This window comes from Oryzias melastigma, linkage group LG2 (genome assembly GCF_002922805.2).
Source record: "Oryzias melastigma strain HK-1 linkage group LG2, ASM292280v2, whole genome shotgun sequence".
NCBI lineage: Eukaryota > Metazoa > Chordata > Actinopteri > Beloniformes > Adrianichthyidae > Oryzias > Oryzias melastigma.
In genome coordinates this window covers 9,658,423-9,676,190 of record NC_050513.1, presented here as the reverse complement: position 1 = coordinate 9,676,190, position 17,768 = coordinate 9,658,423, and the positions used below count along the sequence as shown (strand labels likewise).

Genomic DNA, 17,768 nt, shown 5'->3' with positions numbered 1-17,768 from the left:
CCTTCCTGCAGCCGTAATTGCTGCTGACAGTGAAACGACGACTGAGGGAAATCTGATTTTTATTGCCCTTCGGAGCAGCTAAAACGAACCTCCGGACAACATGTCCTAGATCTGCTGTTACAGTTTTGGATCTCCATAGTTTTTTTTCTATTTTTTTAATTCAAATTCTTTTAGAAGCAGCATTTGTTCGAAGATGCTTTTAATTTGAAAAGCCCGGGTTCCACGTTTGCGCTAAAATTCTTTAAAATTGTGTTTAGGGACAAACGTAGGCAACAAAGACCAGGCTTTTACTTCATAAAAATGAGATTTATTTGTCTGTAAACACAAGTGCTCTTGAGCGTGCGGTTATAAAATGATGTTTTAGGAGGGTTTGACCACATTTTTAGACTCAAATTGACAGGGAATTCTTGCAATGATGAAACTCTCAGGAGAGAATCTAAGGTTTAGTCAGCACTAGAGTTCAGGTGAGGCATCCCACCTGCCAAACATTGGCCAGGACTATCCAACACATTCTCACTTCCAACTCTTCACATATGGTTGGGCCCCCCACTGCGCCAATTTTTGACGATTTTTGACGTCCCCTCTTTTCTCATTTTTTGATAAACTGGCTGTTTCCAATAAATCACAGGTTTCCATCCCTCGGGAAGGAGTACCAGTATCGAATACTGAAGGTTGGGCCCCCTCCATGCCACTTGACGTTTTGTTGTCCCCAATTTCTTGTTTTTCTTTTTTTTTTACGTGCTGGCTTTTTATTTTTTGACCTGCTGTCTGTGTCTATGAAATCATGGGTTTCCAACACTTGGCTCATACAGGGTCCCAGGGGTTGGGCCCCCTCCGCGCCCCCCAATTTTTTATTTTTTTTTTTTTTACGTTCTGGCTTTTTATTTTTTGACCGGCTGTCTGTGTCTATGAAATCATGGGTTTCCAACACTTGGCTCATACAGGGTCCCGAAGGTTGGGCCCCCTCCGCGCCACCCAATTTTTTTATTTTTTTTTTAACGTGCTCGCTCTTTATTTTTTGACCTGCTGTCTGTGTCTATTAAATCATGGGTTTCCAACACTTGGCTCATACAGGGTCCCGAAGCTTGGGCCCCCTACGTGCCACTTTGACGTTTTGTTGTCCCCAATTTCTTTTTTTTTTTTTATTTCTTTTTTTTATGTGCTGGTTTTTTATTTTTTCACCTGCTGTCTGTGTCTATGAAATCATGGGTTTCCAACACTTGGCTCATACAGGGTCCCAGGGGTTGGGCCCCCTCCGCGCCACCCAATTTTTTAATTTTTTTTTTACGTTCTGGCTTTTTATTTTTTGTCCTGCTGTCTGTGTCTATGAAATCATGGGTTTCAAACACTTGGCTCATACAGGGTCCCGAGGGTTGGGCCCCCTCCGCGCCACTTTTTGACGTTTTGGGGTTGCCCCAACTCGTCGTTTTTTGACATGATGGCTGCTCCTTCAACATGCAATGTTTAAGGGGAGGGACGGGCAGGGTTGCTCTGTGCCACTCTGCAGAAACTATGTTCTTAAAAACGACATAGATCAAACGATTAGGTCTTGGTTGATAAAACCGATTAATCGATTTGAACCAATTTAAACTTAATAGATCAAAAATGAATTTATAAAAATATAAAAATTTAGCACATAAAGCTAAAGTCTGTTAGCTTGATGCTAACGTGTAAGGGAATTTCCCATAGGACAGTTAATGCTTATGTTTGGTCGACCTAAACATACATTGTTGACTAAATGAACATCTTAAAAAACTCACAGGCATGAATTTTCCAAACTCTTTTAGGAAATATTTTTTTAAGTAACCATTTGTGCTCATTCTGTCTTCTTTTTTTTAGCTGTTTTTGTTTTCCAGCTGTAGTAGGTTTTTCACCTTAAAAGAGTTTATTTCTAGAGCCATCGGTTCATTGAAAGATCCCACTTAATGCCACTTTTGACCTTTTATTAAAGTGAAAAAAATAATAAAAACCTAAGTTTGGCTCCTACAGTTTTTAAGGTGTTGTAGAAACATCTAGAAGGTTCCTAAAGTTGTCATTTTTTCTCCATCAGGCCTTCATCATGAACAGTGTCAATTACAGCTGCATGGACGTGGACCGGCTCATGAAGCGGTACTACCTACCCGTAGCTTACAGCCTCATCTTCATCGTGGGCTTGTTTGGGAACATGATCTCCATCAGCATCTACTTGACCAAGCTGCGACCCTGGAAGAGCAGCAGCATCATCATGGTCAACCTGGCGCTGACCGACCTGCTGTACGTGCTCACCATGCCCTTCCTGATCTACTACTACATCAACGAGGGCTCCTGGATGCTGGGCGACTTCATGTGCCGCTTCATGCGCTTCGCCTTTCACTTTCACCTGTACGGCAGCATTCTGTTCCTCACCTGCCTCGCCATCTTCCGCTACGTGGTGGTGGTGCAGCCGTTCAGGGCGGCGCAGGTGCAGGATAAGTTCTGGGGCACCATCGCATGTCTAACCGTGTGGACCATCGCCGCCACTGAAACCACGCCCATGTTGACCATCGTTTCCTTGAGCGTGGACAAGGACAACAACACGCAGTGTCTTGTGTTCGCCAGCACCGAGCCGGTCACCGCCGTGCGCGAGTACAGCTGGCTGCTCACGGCCATCGGGTTTGCGCTCCCCCTGCTGGTGGTCTTCTTCTGCAACATCGGTATCGTCAGGGAGCTGGCCAAGGGGCCGAGCCCGACCAACTCTTTCCGGAACCGGGCGCAGTGCATGCTGGTTCTCATCCTGGGACTCTTCGTCCTGTGCTTCCTGCCGTACCACATCCTGCGCGGCCTGTGGATCGAAACCCAGCACGACATGAGGACGCTGAACAGCAACACCCCGGCGTGCAGCGGCCACATCACGCAAGCCGTGTACCTCATCTCCAGGCCGCTGGCGGCCATCAACACCTTCTTCAACCTGGCACTGTACACTCTGTCGGGGAACAAGTTCAGGAGGGCGTTCCTGAGCGTCTTCTGTCGGGAGCGCTGGCTCATCAAGGCCAGTTTGAGGATCCAGCGGATGATCATGACCAAGGCGACCAACGACATTCCCGCCATCCCCTGATTGTTTTCTTTCAGGGACATTTAGAAACTTTGACTGCAAACAGGTTTACATCTTTGCTGAGGGTTGTTGGGGCAAATGGGTGTAATTAAATCTCCTAAAGTAAAAAGTTTTGCTTCTTTTGTCGTAAAAATGTTCAGATTTTTTTTCCAGGTTTGGTGGTTTTCCCACGTTCCCTGCTAGGAAGACTTCCTAGGGGACATGTGTCAAAGTCAAGATCCGGCCCTTTGGGTAATTATATCCGGCCCTCCAGATCATGTTATTTATTGATATAAACGGCTCGATGTTATTAAGATTTTTTAGGCTATTTTCTAGTTAAGCTAATATTTGAGCTACACGCTAGCTAGCTGTTTTGGCTAATATTGAGGTTTTTTTAACATTGTATAGGCTGTTTTAGAGTTAAGCTAATATTTCAGCTACATGCTAGCTGTTTTGGCTAATTTAGGCTTTTTAAAAGTTATTTAGGCTGTTTTGGAGTTAAGCTAACATATATACACTAGCTGTTTTGGCTAATTTAGCCTCTTTTCAGTTTAGCTATTTTTTCAGCTACATGCTAGCTGTTTTGGCCAACTTATTTGTTCTGTTTCTTTAGGCTAAATTGGCATTTAGCTAATATTTTAGCTGGCTATTAGCTTCAGTTTTTTCATCCATCAACTTCAGCGATTTTATCTATCAATTTCAGTATCTTCAACTATCAGCACTAGCATCTTCAGAAGCCAAATTCAGCTTACAGCATTCCCACTAGCATTATTGCAGGTAATGCTATATATATAGTTCATACTTATGTTAAAAAGTTACAGATTTAAAGTTTTAAAAAATTTCGTTTTAGAGTGTTCAATAAATGTTTATCCTGTTTAGCCCGCGACTTAAATTGTGTTTTGGATTTTGGCCCCCTGTGCGACACTTCTGTCCTAGGGCAATGATTGGTTTAAACATAAATAAAATACCCTAGAATTGGTGTGGTTGTGGTGTCTCGTTAAGTACCTCTCTCCTTCATTGTTCACAGCTGGTCTCATTATACCTTCACACCTGTGTTTCACCGTTTAGCTCCTTTAGCGCACGGCGGTCCATGACTTCTGCTCTTTGCAATTTAAAGCTTTTCCATTTTACTATTAAAATTACCATATTTTACGCATTACATGGTGGACTTAAAAGCCATAATTTATTTTTAAAATGACAGTTATTTATGGATACATTCTGATGTTTAAGCAATTTTGACAGGTACACAACTTGTTTTTTTTTATTTATTTATTTTATTTACCAGTTACAAACAAGATAAGGTACTATTGAGAATACTTTAACACAGCTAACTTGTTTTTTATTAATGTGTTAGCTAGGTTGGTAGTTAGCATAGTCTCAGTAACGTTTGTTTTAGCAGTATCTGTCAAAAACAAGATTGGATGTTATTGTTAATATGCTAACGAGGCTAACAAGTAGCAGTGTCAATCAGCCTCTTTTTATATACGTATGATTAGTAAGATTGGGTGTTATTGTAAATATGCTAACGGGGGTGTAGGGGTGTTTTTTAACGAGGTTTAAAGTCAACTTAGTTGCGATAACGTCTGTTTTAGTGTTATTTGTTTGCTTCTTTCATGTCACAAACAAGGTTAGGTGTTATTGTAAATACGCTAATATGTAGCGGTATTGGACAGTGTTTCTTAATTTAATATTAATAAGAATTGGAGTTACCATAGCCACAGTAGTGTTTGTTTTAGCAATATAAGTCTGTTGTTTTATTAACAAGATTGGAAGTTAGAAAAGTCACAGTAATGTTTGTTTTTACTGTATCTGTCTGTTTCTTACATGTGACAACTAAGGTTAGCTATAACTGTGAATATGGGCTAGCATGTAGCATGTTGTACATCTTTTTATGTTATTACCAAGGTTAAGAGTTAGCATAGCCACAACACTGTTTCTTTTAGCAATATCAGTCTGTGTTTTACATGTTTTTAGCGAGATTATGAGTTAGCATAGTCACAGTACTGTTTGTTTTAGCTGTATCTTTTCCATAGATGTCACAAACAAGGTTGGCTGTTAGTGTAAATATGCTAACAAGGCTAACGTGTAACGATATCCGACTGTTTTATTACATGTTAAAAAGGTTGGGTGTTGGTATAGTCACAATAACGCTTGTTTTAGCTGTATCTGTTTGTTTCTTACATGTGATAGATAAGGTTGGTATTACTGTAAATATGCGATTGGGACTTGTCTGGGAGGGAGGTGTTTGTGTTGTAAAGAGTGCAAAAAACAATAAAAAGTATTTGATAAAAAAAATATGCGATTGGGGTTAACATGCAGCTTTTCGTACAGCGTTTTTTTTTGCGTGTTATTATCAAAGATAAGAGCTAGCTTTTTTTTTTTTTTACAATATCTGTTTCTTTCATGTAGCAAACAAGATTGGGTTTTTACTGTAAATATGCTAACAGAGCTAGCGTGTCGCGGTGTCAGACAGCATTTTTTTTTTAAGTTATCAACATTGATAATGAGCATAGTCAAAATAACATTCATTTTAGCGATATCTGTTTCTTACATATTTCAAACAAGGTTAGGTGTTATTGTAAATATGCTAATGGGGGTGTAGGGGTTTCTGACTGTGTTTTATTAACAAGGTTGCAGTAACATTTGTTTTAGCGTTATTTGGTTGTTTCTTTCATGTCACAAACAAGGCTGGATGTTATTGTAAATATGCTAACAGGGCTAATTTGTAGCGGTGTTGGACAGCGTTTCCTAATTTCTTATTGACAAGAATTGGAGTTGCCATAACCACGGTAGTGCTTTTTTTAGATGTATCAGTCTGTTTTTTACCTGTTGTTAACAAGATAGGGAGTTAGCATAGTCACAATGACGTTTGTTTTAGCGGTAACGGTCTGTTTAATTATGTGTTGCAAACAATGTTAGGTATTATTGTAAATATGCTAGCGGTGTGGGACTGTTTTTTACCTGTTATTAACAAGGTTGGGAATTAACATAGTTGCAATGAATGAGATATATTGCTAGAAATGCTACGCTAGCCCGTTACAATTGACTAAAATACGTTAAGAGTGACGCCATATTGGATAGGGCAATAAGAAATGAGACGCAGATTAGCAGATACAGTAAAATTACCATAACATGCTTGATTTCTGTCGCCGGTGACATCTCAATCCCCCAGCCCAATCATTGATTTCTGTTCTCGATTTTGGTTTTTATTTCTCTGGATTTTCAGAGAATCAGTACCATTTACTTAATCTAGACAATGAAAACTTTGCGTATATTTTGGTGTCTATATAACACTAGAAATATGGCGTTCCCACTTCATTGATCGTCTTGAATTTTCTTAATTTGAATATAATCTCTGAAAAATGATGCACTTAAAATCGAAAAAGCTACATTTTTGTGACCCAAAACTTTCCTGAAAGCTCTCGGCCTCTTTATATTACTTTATTTTTCATTTTTAGTTTCAGTTTTCTGCAAATTCTCTTACTAGAGATTAGTCTTAATCCTAAACTGGAACATGAACGATCTTAGCAGCAGTTAACTTCCTGAAAGCCGGATAGTTTTGGGGTTTTCTTGCGGTAAATTGAGCGTTGGTCAAGCTCCAAGTTTCCCAGATTGTGGCAAAAAGACAAAAAAAAAGAAAAAGCATTCTTCTATTTTCTGCAACAGAGTCATGGTCAATTGGACTTTAAATGATCAATTTGGAAGCAAAGAGCCCAGCGATCAATGCACTAATGGTACAAATGCCGATGTGCTGTCACTGTGATGTAAGAGGCCTCAAACCGGCTCTGACAGCTTGTCTTTGAGCCTGTTTAGAGAAGTTTTTTTTAAAGCATTTCTTTACAGCGAGAGCAAAAAAAAAAGAAGCACACGCATGTGCAGCAGACACTCCATCAGACACAAATTGACTGGATGCTGCATATATTTTTATTCAACACATTTCCTGCGAGAAATTGCTCGGCCTGCTTCTGTGCGTTGCAGCTTAATCAGTCAAGAGGGAGAGGAGAAACACACTGCAGTTTGCCAAGTTTGTGCTTTGATACTCTTGTGAAGCCAAACACCACAAAGTCACCACGAGAATCCACCGATCAACACAAACACCCTCCGGTGGAAGATGCTCACAAACGAGTTTTTTTGTTGTTTTTTTAGCAGAACTTAAGCAGCGTTTTTCTTTTTTCTCCGAGGACATTCAAAGCACTCACTAATGGACGAATAAATTATTTCACCACCGCAGTGCCAAAGGAGGACATAGAAAAGAACGTACATACAAAAATGTCGCTGTGACAAATACATCCATCATAAATATTAAGACACCGTTCGGCAGTCCAGCGAGGCGCCACGGGGGCCGGCGCTCCCGCAAAGTCACGGCAGAGGAGAGACGAGTTAATGGAGGGAGGAGAGCGAAGCGCAATGAATCAGTCGGCTGACCGTCTGTGCGGCGGCGGCGGCGGCCTACCACCGCACCACCTGGCTGCTGTAGTCCTCTGTGGTGGCTACCTCCTCCGGCACTTTCACCTCCTCCTCCTCCTCGATGTCTCCGCCTCCTCCCAGTCTCCACAGCTGACCCAGGTAGGTCCTGTGCATGCGCTGCCGCTCCTGCCGCCTCCGGATGCGCTCCTCCTGATGCTGCCTCTGTCGGTTGAACTGGTAGCGGCGCAGGAACAGCTCCTTGGCGTACTCGTACAGCTCCATGTCGAGGGCGTTCAGCCCCTCGATGCGCCACCGCACCTTCTCGCTGATCCCCACGCTGGCGGCGCGCGTGCTGTTGATCTGGGTGAACGCCCGGATGAAGTGCAGGCCGAAGGTGCTCTCGAACAGGTACTGCGTCTTGCGCTGGAACTCCGTCAGGCCGTAGAAGGCCATGTTGCGCAGGTTGACCTTGGCGCTGGCGAGCAGCACGCGGCCTCGCTCCAGCTCGCTCATGGAGGACATGTTGTAGCAGCCTACCAGGCTGAGGTCGGCCAGCATGCGCACCTGCCGGTTGTTGGCCAGGTTGTAGGGGCAGTTCATGAAGTCCGTCAGCGACACGCCCGTCCAGTCCTCGCCGCTGTAGCAGGCGGGGAGCTCGTCTTGAGTGGGCGGGCGGCCGTCGCACATGTGGAGGGCAGTTTTCCATGTGGCGCCGCGCTGAACGTGCTTCCACTCGCTGAGGTAGCGTGACACGGGGTCACGTAGCATCGTGATGTAGTAAAAGTTCCTGCGGAGACGAGGAGAAATGCACAAGATTAGACCTTTAGATCCATCGATTCCGCTTTAGTCTTTAGCTACGTGGTCGTTTGTTTCAACCTGAACATGATTCATGTCTTTTGGAGAAAACATGGCAACCATCGTAGTGCACGGCAACCATCGTAGTGCACGGCAACCATCGTAGTGCACGGCAACCATCATAGTGCACGGCAACGCACAAATTCAGGAGTAAAACCAACATATTCTCACTTCCAACTCAGTACTCGGTATCGGTTCTCGGGATGCATCCGGTACCCTAACGTGGTACTGGTATCCTAACCCGGTACTGCTTCCCTAACCTTAAGCCAGGACCGGACGCAGTACTAGATGCAGTACCAGACGAACTGGTACCAGACACGAACCGTACCAGACGCGGTACTGGACACGGACCGAGCCCAGACGCAAACTAGTACAGGTTTAGAGGGACAAACGTTCGGACCCTACCCTCCATCAGAGGGCGGGGTAAATGCACACTCCATACAGGTTAGGGTAGTGTCAGGGTACCGGACGCGGTACTGTATGCGGTCAGACCCTAGCCGTACCAGACGCGGTACCGGACGCGAACCGTTACCGGGTTATGGCACCACAACCGTACTAGACGCAGTACCGGACACAAACCAGAACCAGACACAAACTGTTACCGGGTTATGGCACCACAACCGTACTAGACGCAGTACCGGACACAAACCAGAACCAGACACAAACCGGTACTGGGTTAAGGCACTGCAACCGCACCAGAAGCGGTACCGCATACAAACCAGGAGCAGACATTAACCCAGTTTGATGGCTTAGTGTTCCGCGTTAGTCCAAGGAAAAAAAAATAAAATAAAAAGATTATAATAATGTCTCCATGCAAATAAGAAAAACATCATAACATCCATGAGGAGAATGATTAGATTCTCAGCCATGTTTGTTTAGAACGGCACTTCTTCTTTTGCGCTTCTGTCAGCCGCAAATACTGACACACAAACCTACAGCGCACTCTAGTGGTTACTAGTGGGAAATAACCGATAAAAGGTAACTGGGTTTAGATGGGGAAAATAGCTAATAAATGAGCCAATTGATGTCAAAAAAAAAAAATCCCAGATAAGTCGCTCCTGGGTATAAGTCGAGTACAGGCCAATCTATGAAAAAACATGACTTATAATCAATTTTTTTTTTCATAGATTTCTTTAAGAAAATAAAATTTAAGCTTTATTTGCTTTAGAAAAATGCCACAAGAACATGCTAAAAGCCTCAATTTCATCAGAGCAGGTCTTTAGGTTCACAATATGCAATTTTTTGGAGTTTATTTTCACTTAAAGCAGAAATATAGATCTCCGTCGAGTCAATCGGCCCTTTTGAACTCCTTTTGTAAAGCCGATTGTGTCTCTCTCTGCAGTGTTTACCGCAGCCTGTGACTCTGTGTTGCAGGGATTCATACAAAGGTTGATGAAAGATGGCTTGTGAGTCACAGTTTCAGCAGAGTAAAGGCGGCTGAAACTATACATCAAATTTCTCATATCCTGCCGCTGTTAAAAAAGAAATATAAGTGTGTGTGGGGGGGGTGAGAGAAGAAATACCGCTGCACTGAGAGGACGAGGCGCGCTCGGACATTTTGATTAGGGTTTAAATGAAAGACATTATTGAGCGCGTCTGAGGGTGTTAAAGAGTAATGACACAGAAACAAACCAGACATGCATAGAATTTAATATCCTGCAAATGTGGAATTATTCTTGCTGTTATCACACCAATTTGCCGCTTCCTATCTTTAGTAATGACTTTTTTTTTTTTTTCAATCTCCGGCACCTTTCCTGTCTCTGCATCACTCTGATCTGCCACTAACTGTGCTTCAAAAACAGCTGTAACCTAGCTGCACCGGAACCTTTCAGCCGACAAACACGGCTTTCTCTCTTATCTATTGAGTTCACTGATGACTTTCATAACAGCCAGGTAACTGATGGAGAAAAGAGGCTGCAGAAATGGACCATTTTTTTCCCTTTTCTTCAGCGGCCAAGCAAGGAGGATAAAAGAGAAATTGAAAATGGTCATCTGGTGCGCACAAATCTCCATGACCTTACCGTATCACACAGAAACCACGCAGAGGGGAGAAATCATTTCATGTCTTTGATTTCACACAGCTATGGTGGTTTTCTTTTTTTTCTTCTTCAGAGAGCTTTCATCAGAAATCTGTTTCAAGGTTGTTTTTAGCTGTTTCTTTTAAACTCTGTAAAAAGGAGCGGTCAGTTTCCAACGCCGGCGCTGGGCAGCGTTCTCCAGAAGGTGCTCTCTTCTCGAGGGAAACCGTTCAATTTGGTCCAAAAGGAGATCAGACCTCTACGGCAAGCTGGAAGGACTCCAAAAAATCCAATCCCCCTTTGGATTGTGGGTTACTTTGAGTTCAGGGTGGACACGTTACGGGCGAGTTTGGACTAAGTCAAAAAACACTATTTAATCCAACAAATTGCTTTATTTTAAGTTTATTGTGAGGTGTAGTTTTTATTTCTTTTTTGACCAAAGAGAAGAGCTGAAGTCATTTTATGTCTGACAGATTTTACAGTTACAATATGAATATGAATCTTCAGACAGAAAGTATATTTACATAAACTCCTTTTGTATTTGAAGCTAAACTTTATCTATGTTTCTATGTATTTCTCTTTGGAGTGAACAGAAAAAACAAGGAGAAAGTGAGAAGTTAGAGATGGGGGGATGGGCCCGCACTGCACACCTGGGCATCCGACGGGGGAGGGGGACACTCAAAACAATACACTGAGAAAACTAGACATCATCCCCTCCCCCGTCGCGTTCCAAACAGGAAATGGTCCCAGAAAACCAAAATCCCATAGACTTCTATTGAGAAATAAATAGCTATTACTCATTCTGTTTGTCTTTTTAACGTTCTTGCTAATCCTATTTTTTTAAAACATATTTTCTTCTTGTTATTCAAGTTATAAACTGGCCAATCAGATGCCTCAATAAGAGCCGAAGCCCCGCCTCAAACAGTCGGAGTGTTACTGAATTTACTTAATTGGTAACGCTTTATAATAAGATTCCTTAATAAACTACTTATAAGACCTTAACTAGTATTACAGTGTGGTATTAAGCTGCTTCTAAACACAGGAATTAGCATTTGTAGGTGTCTTAGAAATAAATTGTTAACAAGGACACAATCAGTACATTTATTATTAACTCACAAATATTTTATATAGGTTTAACATACACTAATTCATGAGAAGTTTATTTAAATTTGTAAGTCATTTTTAAGACAGTGCTAATAAATGTCTTTGTAAGCAGCCTAATACTGATTTACTAATGCTTGTTAATGTTATATGTCGTTTATTAATGAATCTTTTAATGTCTTTATAAGCAGTTTATTTACACTCATAAGTCTAATTAATGTGCTTATAAGCAGCTTAATAACACTTCTTGTTAATCTGTTAAGTAGTTTATTAAGGAATCTTATTATGAAGCGTTACTACTTCATTTAGTTGGAACCTGAGGTAAAGGATTCTCTATTGGTGAGGTCACAGTCCTGTATTCTCCATCTCTGTATATGTCAATGGGGACACTGGTGACCAGCAGAGACCCTAAACAGGGTCAGGGAACGGTGAGCCCAAGGATCAACCTTCAGTTGCCGTGAGCAACGATGGAAAAATTGTGGTGCCCTGGTGTCCTCGGGCAACGGGCCCCTAAGTCACCCCGAGTCGCCATGGCTCCAACATGGCAGCGTCCATATCACCAAAAGAAGTGACTTAATTGACTTCATTTGGATAGAGGCGGATGACGTCACAGTCATTCAGTCCAGTTCTCATATACAGTCATGCAGTTTGTTCTACATTTGTTGTTGTTGTCACACATTCAGTTTGGCCTGTTGGTGACATTTTCTGTACTGGTATCATTTTTTTAGTGGACCAAACCAAGTGGAAAGGTTATCAAGATTCAACAGCAGACTGGAGGACTTCACATATTAAATATATTGATGTTGATATTTCAAACAAATACTTTAAAAGGAAACATGGGACAACAAACATCAAAAAAACAAATTTAATTAAATATAAATAGGTACCTTAGATGGTTAAGTATACAACATTTAATGAAGTAAAAATGTCCATCTTTTTTATAATTTAAGCAATTTTTCTTATCAAAAAAGTCATCTTTTGCTTTTGTCTCTTTGGGTAGCCAAATAGTTTATCTACATTTACACTGTTGCCGCATCACACTAAGATTCACTTGCATAAAACTTTAAATGATCATCAATCTTTACTCATAGCTGTTTGTGTAGGGGTAGTTTAAACATAATTTCTGTCCGTTTTAACAGCACCAACAATGGATTCTTGATTTTGTTCTGAAACAACATCTACCTTACCCTTCACATCCCTTCTTCCCTTAATGATAGATTGAATGATCACCAATTATTGAAGGGTTGGAAGTTTGATCCCCACTCTCCCCAGTCAGCTGTATCCATGGGCGAGACACTTGCTCCACTGGTATGAATGTCCCGGTGATGGTCAGAGGGGCGCTAGGTCCGTACTGTCAGTCTGCCCCAGGGCAGCTGTGGCTACATCAGTAACGTTCCATCACCAAGTATGAATGAAGAGTGAATAAATAATAGATGCACATTGTAAGTACTTTGAGTGTAAGGAAAAGTGCAGAAAAATCCATTATTTTTGTTATTAAGTAAACCACCAACATAGCATCTGTTTGTAAAGAAATAAGCTGGATTTTCTAAGTATTGGCATTCAGTGTGAACATTTAATTTGATTACACTGCAGTCATACCAAACGAATCATCTCCAATCTAATCAAACGCTCAGTTTTGTTTCTACAACCAATCGACTAAAATGTTACCATTTCTTAAAGCAATCCCTCCTTTTCAATCACTTTTAGTCTGTTTTTATGCTTTTTTCTTGTGTCCAGTCCAGTTCTTCAGGCATTACTTGTTTATTTTACTTAATTGATTTTTTGTTTTTACAAATTTAACTGTGGCTCCTCAAATTATGTCCTAAAATAAACAACATTTTGAAACCAATACAGTGGTAAAACTTCTTTTCAGCCTCATGCTATCTGTTGACCAGCAAAAAACGGTGAAAAAAATGACTATTTTTAAGTTTGTCTTTTAAATAAACCTGTATATGTTTACGGGCAGTTTCAGGAATTCAAAACATTGTGATTTTATGTTGTTAAACTGCAGTATTGTGAAATGGCAGTATTAGGGCTGGACGTTTTGACGACACGTTTTTTCTTGACTATAGAACATATCTGTTGTTTTGTATGGACCTTTGTCGGTTACCACGTGGTTTGGCGCTCTACGATACTAATATACTAATCAACTATTAAATTAGTCGTCAACTATTTTAATAGTCGATTAGTCGTCGATTATTCGACTGAACGTGGCAGCCCTAGTTGGGTTGTAAGTCAGTGAAGGTTCCAGGGGTGGAGCTACGTGGGGGGAGGGGCAAAAAGCACTGCCCCTTAATATTTAATAAAAAGTAAAAAATTATCAATACAAGCTTCTTTAAATTTTGCAAAAATAATAGAAGAAATATTTTTGAATAAAATATTGAGCCCCCCAAATTACAAACTTTATGTTTTTTTTAAAATTAACTATATCATTTGTAACCCTCAGAGAACCCTCCGCCACTGGAGGGTCCAGTTGTCACATGATACTGTTTTTTTGTAAGGGTTTTATCAATTAACTGGATTTTAATTGATAAAGAATTATTCTGTTAAGTTTTAACCACTGTGTTCATTTATATCTGTACTCTTCCTGGTTCTCTGCAGTAAAACCATAAATGATTTCTGCTACAATGATTTTTCTCTTAGCTAATGGTTTTTATTCCCTTTGATTTAAGAATGTTTTTACGCTACCATTCGTATTACTTAAAAGTCTGAATCCCAAACAAGAATGCTGTCATTGCAAATCTGCTAGAAATAAAAGAGCACCAACATTAGCGACTTCACTTCAGTGCCAAACAGAAATGTGATTAAGACAAGCAGTTGCAGCCCTAAAAGGTTCACAATTTAGCAATTATTGCCAGACGGCGGATATCAATCAGCTGTGATATATACTTAAGTGACTGGTAAGATGATATCATGGAAGAGCACACACCCACAGACAGACACACAGATAATGGCCCTCCGCAGTGCAAACTAAGTGAATTACCTCGCCATCTTTGTCGGGTTGAACGGCCGGAGCGAGATGGATGGACACGCACGAGCGCCTCACAAAAGAGGCCTTTGTTGTTCATCCGTGAGGCCGGTTCAGTCTTCCTCCCCCGTGCGCCTATCATCTATCTGCTCGGCTTAACCGCAAGACGGCCGGATCGATAAGTGTCCATGCAAACCGCCTTTTTGCTCCTGAGCTTTCATTGTGACCTATTGACGGCGAGCGGCAAATGTCAAAGCTCTCCGCTTACCTGTGTCAGGGACCGAGGCGGGGTCGCGTGATGAAGGTCAGGAGTGAACTATAAACTTCGCTCAGAGCGGAGCGGCCCAAAACTAATCCTCTGAATCCAGCAACCCTCAGCGTTTACAGCCCACCCTGCTTTACCGTCTTCCAGATTTATAAGACCAGGACATCCAGCTGGGTGAAATATTCAACTAGATCAACTAATTTAGACTTATACTCCAGTGACTGACCACTTAAGACGTGAGCTGTTTGAACAGACTTTTCCTCCAATAAAAAAATGTAAAAGAATTCATCAATGGTCCAATTAACTTACAGCCAAGCTGTTTTGATAAGAACCATTTTGTGTGAAATCAACATTTGGATAGGTCTGTAGGAAAGAAAGAAGCAGCCAATGATACAGCAACAAGGCATTTATGGAATACTATGACACTTGTAAACCTAAAGCTGGTTGGAAGGCGAAATGTGAAGGTCAAAAAATATTTAATAAAATGTAAGGACCACTGTTCAAAATTAAGAGTTGAAAATACTCATTAGGCAAATCCAACATCCAGTTTTTTTTTTATTGTTTTGTTTTGCTTTTTTTGTTACGCAAGATTTCTCTTTAATCAGATCATGACTTAAGTATTGTTACTTCAATTTTCAATATTAGATTCTGAAATATAAAGGTGACCTATGTTAATAAAAACATTGAAAACAGAAGACTAATTGAATGCAAAGATAAAGTGGGCCAAGAACAGAACCCTGGGGTACACCTCTATTAATTAGCAAGACCTAGACCTAAATACGGGCATTTAATACCGAGTTCTCTAAGGCTGGTGGTGCGACACCAAAGTCAATGCTAACCCCAGAGTCAAATGCCTTAAAGACTCTATTTTTTTATTTAAAGGTTATGTTCAAAACACACACAAAGAAATCTGCAATATCAATGGGAGTAAAATCAAAAAAGTTCTGAAAAAAGGTGAACGAACGTGAAAATAAAGCATGCCAAGAACTGAATCCTGCCTATCAGACCCTTTTTTATTTTAAGGTCATGTTCATAACACTAAAAAAGACAATCTGCAATATCAATACGAATGTATTCATGACTATGAGCAAACGCAAAAATTAACTGGGCCAAGTACCAAACCCTGTGGCACACCTCTAATAATTAGCATAAGAACAAAAGATAAATCCTAGTTTTTAATACCAAGCTCTGTGTAGCTGGTGGTACGACACCAAACCGTCTTAGTCTAATGCCTAAGAGACTCGCTTTTATTTTAAGAATATGTTCACATAACACACAAAAAAGATGATTTGCAATATTAATGAATACGTTAATGAATAAACTGAAAACAGATGAATGAACAAATGCAAAAATAAAGCGGGCCAAGGAGGGAACCCTGGGGCACACCTCTAAAAATTAGTTCAACACCTAGACATAAATATTGGCATTCAATACTAAGCAGGTGTTGCTAGACCCACATATCAATACCTAAAAAGACCCTTTATATATTTTAAGGTTATGTAAAGGGATGGACGATATCGACATCTGTTGATATTTTTATAATTTGAGTTTATCGGTATCAGTCTGATATGACAAAATCCACCAATATACAGTACTTGACTGTTATTGTATTTTAGTTTTTAAATGTAAACTTGATCCAAATACATCCTTTTTATTAGGAAGCTTTTGCTTACAGTCATAGTCAGTAATTGTCCTGATTTCTAATAAAGAAACAAAACAGGAAATCTAAACCTTTTGTAGACACTTGAAAATCAGTATCGGCACTGATCAGCAAACTTTGACTCTACTTCAAGGTCCACGACTTCGTCTACTGGGCCTCAACAACACAAAGCAGAAACACGTTCCATGTATTCACACACCTAAGTAGAAACCAAATTCTATTAATGAGATTTGGGATACATCTAATCCAGAGGCTAATGAAACATTAGTGTGAGATCAAATACGGCGTTTAAAAGAAGCTAAATTTCATTAAACTTGCTCCTGATTTGCTACAGATCAATCCGACGCCTCGTCAATGCCTCTCTTGCTGCTCGCCACCTTTCACCACGCAGCAAAGCTGCAAACAGTATCGACCGGCCTCCGTCCATCTCTCCCTGATTGTCTCTCTCTCACTCACTAAATCACCATCAAAAAAGCTTACAGAGGAAACTCGCAGCCGTAGATCAATATCAGGCTTGTTAATTCACTCACTACCATCAAGGACACCATCAGACTCATGATAAAAGCCCTGATGGAAACTATTTATACAGCCCAAGAAGAAGCTCGCACAAAAACTATGACGATCGACAGCAATCTTGTATAATTTATTCTCTTAAAAGATGGAAAATGCATCACGCTGAAACGGCACTGACAGAGTTTCTGTGCTCCAGCGGAATCTCTTCCTGTTTGGATGAGCGGCGTCCGTGAACGTTAAACTTTCCAAGCTATTCATTTCTATGAAATGTAGTGAATCGTCCAGGATGGCCGTCTCACCCTCCTCCTCCGAGAGAATTCCCAGGCTAGAGGGAAATGTGGCTTGGAATTAATGTCTTTTTCTGTTCTATCCATTATACAATATTGTTCAAACTTTATCAATATTCAGTCGTTATGCCCTTGATTGTTTTGTTTCTTGAAGACAAGTAAAAAAATAAAAAAATAAATAAAATACGATCTTAAAAAGCCACTTTGAAATTTCCCCCCAAAAACATTTGTTCTAAATTACCTAAATGTGTTCCACTTTTGATTAAAGTATCCAGTTTAACTCAGTTCATTGTAAAAAAAAAAAAAAAAGGAAAAAAAGAAAGAAAGAAAGCCATTAACGGCTGTGTTGAGCCTGAGTTTCATGTATGGTAATCTGTTCCATCAGAGGATCAAACCCTGTTTAGGTTTAGATGGTAAACCTCAATACTTTATTTTCTATAATTGTTCTTAATGGATGGATGGATGGATTAATGGATGGATTGACGGACGGACGGATGGATTAATGGATGGATTAATGGATGGATGGACGGACGGACGGACGGACGGACAAATGGATAGATGGATAGACGGATTAATGGATGGATGGACGGATGGATTAATGGATGGATTAATGGATGGACGGATGGACGGATGGATGGACGGATT

The 17,768-nt window shown here is 40.7% G+C and overlaps 2 protein-coding genes across 2 annotated transcripts in view; one reads left to right on the top strand and one right to left on the bottom strand.

The window, feature by feature from the left end:
* Positions 1-1,778: 1,778 nt before the first annotated feature.
* Positions 1,779-3,215, top strand: LOC112159944 (2-oxoglutarate receptor 1-like). Its single transcript, XM_024294206.2, has one exon. The coding sequence runs from the start codon at positions 2,060-2,062 to the stop codon at positions 3,071-3,073; it is 1,014 nt and encodes a 337-aa protein (XP_024149974.1). The 5' UTR covers positions 1,779-2,059; the 3' UTR covers positions 3,074-3,215.
* A 3,735-nt stretch (positions 3,216-6,950) lies between these two features.
* The window catches only part of LOC112159956 (heparan-sulfate 6-O-sulfotransferase 3-B), a 33,087-nt gene continuing 22,269 nt past the window's right edge, over positions 6,951-17,768 (bottom strand). Inside the window, exon 2 of the mRNA XM_024294226.2 lies at positions 6,951-8,243. Within this exon, the coding sequence (XP_024149994.1) occupies positions 7,499-8,243 (745 nt within the window). The 3' untranslated portion in view covers positions 6,951-7,498. The remainder of the gene's footprint in view (positions 8,244-17,768) is intronic.

What these genes read in the sequence shown, in the direction of transcription:
- LOC112159944 (XM_024294206.2), top strand. Translation starts at nt 2,060, where the DNA reads ATGAACAGTGTCAATTACAGCTGCATGGACGTGGACCGGCTCATGAAG.